The 2,592-nt window shown below is 33.1% G+C and overlaps 1 protein-coding gene across 1 annotated transcript; it reads right to left on the reverse strand.

Moving 5' to 3' along the window:
- Window positions 1-274: 274 nt before the first annotated feature.
- On the reverse strand, window positions 275-2,106 carry LOC108811256 (putative FBD-associated F-box protein At1g61330). The gene is made up of 3 exons (XM_018583300.1): window positions 1,198-2,106; window positions 656-820; window positions 275-562 (listed from the first exon to the last, which is right to left on the reverse strand). The coding sequence occupies exons 1-3, from the start codon at window positions 2,104-2,106 to the stop codon at window positions 275-277; spliced, it is 1,362 nt and encodes a 453-aa protein (XP_018438802.1).
- Window positions 2,107-2,592: the final 486 nt, after the last annotated feature.

The raw sequence follows: 2,592 nt of genomic DNA on the forward strand, positions 1-2,592 counted from the left end.
TATGTTCCAAAAGCGCGGAATCAGATTTCAGATTTTTTAGCTAAGACAGCTAGATCCTTCCATAGGAAGTTACATTTTGTTGGTTGTTCTATTCCGGTCTGGTTACCCAGACCACCTCAAGTTTGAGTAATAGAATAGCCGTTTGCCGTTAAAAAAAAAAAAAAAAAACATAAAAATTAAAAGATAAAAAACACATCAAAGAGCTATTATAGTTTTCTTCTTTTTCAAAAAAAGTAAGCTATTATAGTTTTCTTTTCTTGGTCATATCCTGAATTTAAACTTCCACTTTAACACCTGGAAATCTGCTTCGTACGAAATCCAACCTTGCATAATCGAGTCTGCGAGCTCTTTTCTTAACGTTTTTTGGCATGATCAACTTCAAATCCTTAAGTGATTTTGCTTCGCCGCAAAAGAACTCCACTATATCAAGCTCATGCCAATGGTTTTTGTAGCCATCAATCGTGACTTCCTTGATAGAGTTAAACTCGTAATTCTTGCTCGCCATATCTGAATTTTGATGAATTATCCAAAGCATACCAGGTTCAAATGTGAACTTCTTAATCTGTGCTTACCAAACGAGAATTTTAATGAACTTAATTAATTATAGTTAGAGAATTCTTGATTCTGAGATAGATAGATAGAAAGAGATACGTACATCGATCAAAACCTTTTCGACCTTAGGGCATTTTTTGAGGAATTCAGCAATGTGATAAAGATTACACATGTTTGGAGCTTTAAAACGAATACAAAATTCTTTTAAGTTGAAAAATTTGAAAATCGGGCTTCTCATTTCTCCATATAGGTATCTTTCCTTGAATGCCTATATATATATATATACATGTCAGCGGAAACATAATAAACCAAGACTGCCACTGTTATACTTAGAAAAAGAAAGACTGACAATGTTATAAACAATAGGAAGTGGAGTTCTATAAACACAGGAAACAAACACATGTGAAAGTTGCATAGTGTATCTAAGATGAACATCCTTTATCATGATTTATCACCTAAAGATTTTGTGCAAAATTGAAAAGAGGAACTCTAAAATTCACTTAAGAGTATCTTTATCTGTAAAGTTATCCTATATTTCATTTTGTTGTAAAACTATATCTTATATAAGTTTTTCTCAGATATTGCAATAAAAACAGCAAATACTTTTATAAATGTAAGAAATGTAAATTCTAAAAAAAGGTTTACCTCAAGAAAGATATTTGTCGTTGAGAGGACATGAACTCCTGTATAAGCCCCCGTGTCAGCAAGCACCATGTTAGACGAATCGTAATAACGCCAATTGTAATTCTGGATATAAAGGAGTTTTGCCTCCTTAAGTGCATCTACTTTTGAAAAGTCAACAATCCTAACAAATCCTTCATACTTGTAGCATTCAAGAGTAGGTGCATCTAAAATGATTTGCAAGCGATTCGGCATAGAATACAGGACCAGATTCTTGAACTTCTTATGATTCTGAGCATTGATGCTCAACACCCCATTCGTTTTGCATCTGGTTAGTTCAAGCGTCTCCAGGTGAATGCAGTTGCTGAAGATTGCATCTATCATCTCTGGTGTTACCTTGGACTTCATGAGCGCAAGTGTCCTCAATAGTCTTAAACCCTTTGGGGTATTATTCGGTATTTCGAAATTACACCACCGGAGCTTCAAGACAGTGAGTGTCTCGATGGCCGAGAAATCAACAGAGAGATTAATAAATTTCTTGGATTTTGAGAAGTCTAACGTCAAATCTTGAATGTTTTTACGTAGACATGTTTTCACCCACGAGAGTACCTTTTTCTCAAAGCCAAGATGATTGAGAATCAGAACAAATCGGTTGATTTCTGATCCTTTGTGTTGATTAAAAATGTCTTCAATGATACGGACAACCTCTGATTGACTACGTCTCTTGGAATATATCCTGCCGAAATCAAGGTCTCGGGATTGAATTGCTGCCTCCCTGAAAGTTTTGGACACAACACGGTTTTGTAAAACATATTGGATGGGGAAACACGTTGATATGATGTACTCCACCAGATGTTCAGGCAGCTCTACAATGAAATCTTCAGGCAGCTCGACAATGCGTCGTTTGATCTTGTTAGGTGGGGACTCTGACATTTTTAATATTTTTCTTGGAATGACAAATGATTTCTTCAGTAGTAATGATCTTTATATAGATGATTTCATGGTAAAAGGAAGTTTTGGATATGTTTATATGTTTTCTATTGTAAATGTATTGTCAATGAATTACTTAGGCAATATATAATCACAGATTAGGAAACACTGAATTTTAGTTCTTTTTAATTTTACTTTTTGTAAAAATATATATTATAACCATCTATTGAGATTTGTTTTATTTAGAGAATGACAGGTTGTTGGTATGTTTGTTTACCCTTTTTCTAAACTCGACAGCACATTTTCTTTAATTTTGGTATTAACTAGAAAAAAATACAGCACACTAATTTTTCTTACTCAATTGTTGTTCTAAATCTTACATATAAAAATATTATCAATTTTTTAAAAAAATTCATATGATCTATGAAGGTTGATCATTAATTATAACTATTTCTTTTCTAAATGACATATATTACGTATTAAGTTTTT

This window comes from Raphanus sativus, chromosome 6 (genome assembly GCF_000801105.2).
Source record: "Raphanus sativus cultivar WK10039 chromosome 6, ASM80110v3, whole genome shotgun sequence".
In the NCBI taxonomy this organism is placed as follows: Eukaryota; Viridiplantae; Streptophyta; class Magnoliopsida; order Brassicales; family Brassicaceae; genus Raphanus; species Raphanus sativus.

What these genes read in the sequence shown, in the direction of transcription:
- LOC108811256 (XM_018583300.1), bottom strand. Translation starts at nt 2,106, where the DNA reads ATGTCAGAGTCCCCACCTAACAAGATCAAACGACGCATTGTCGAGCTG. An exon ending in CGACAAATATCTTTCTTGAG is followed by an intron (nt 821 to 1,197) that starts GTAAACCTTTTT and finishes ATATATATATAG; the next exon opens with GCATTCAAGGAAAGATACCT. An exon ending in TCGAAAAGGTTTTGATCGAT is followed by an intron (nt 563 to 655) that starts GTACGTATCTCT and finishes TGGTAAGCACAG; the next exon opens with ATTAAGAAGTTCACATTTGA.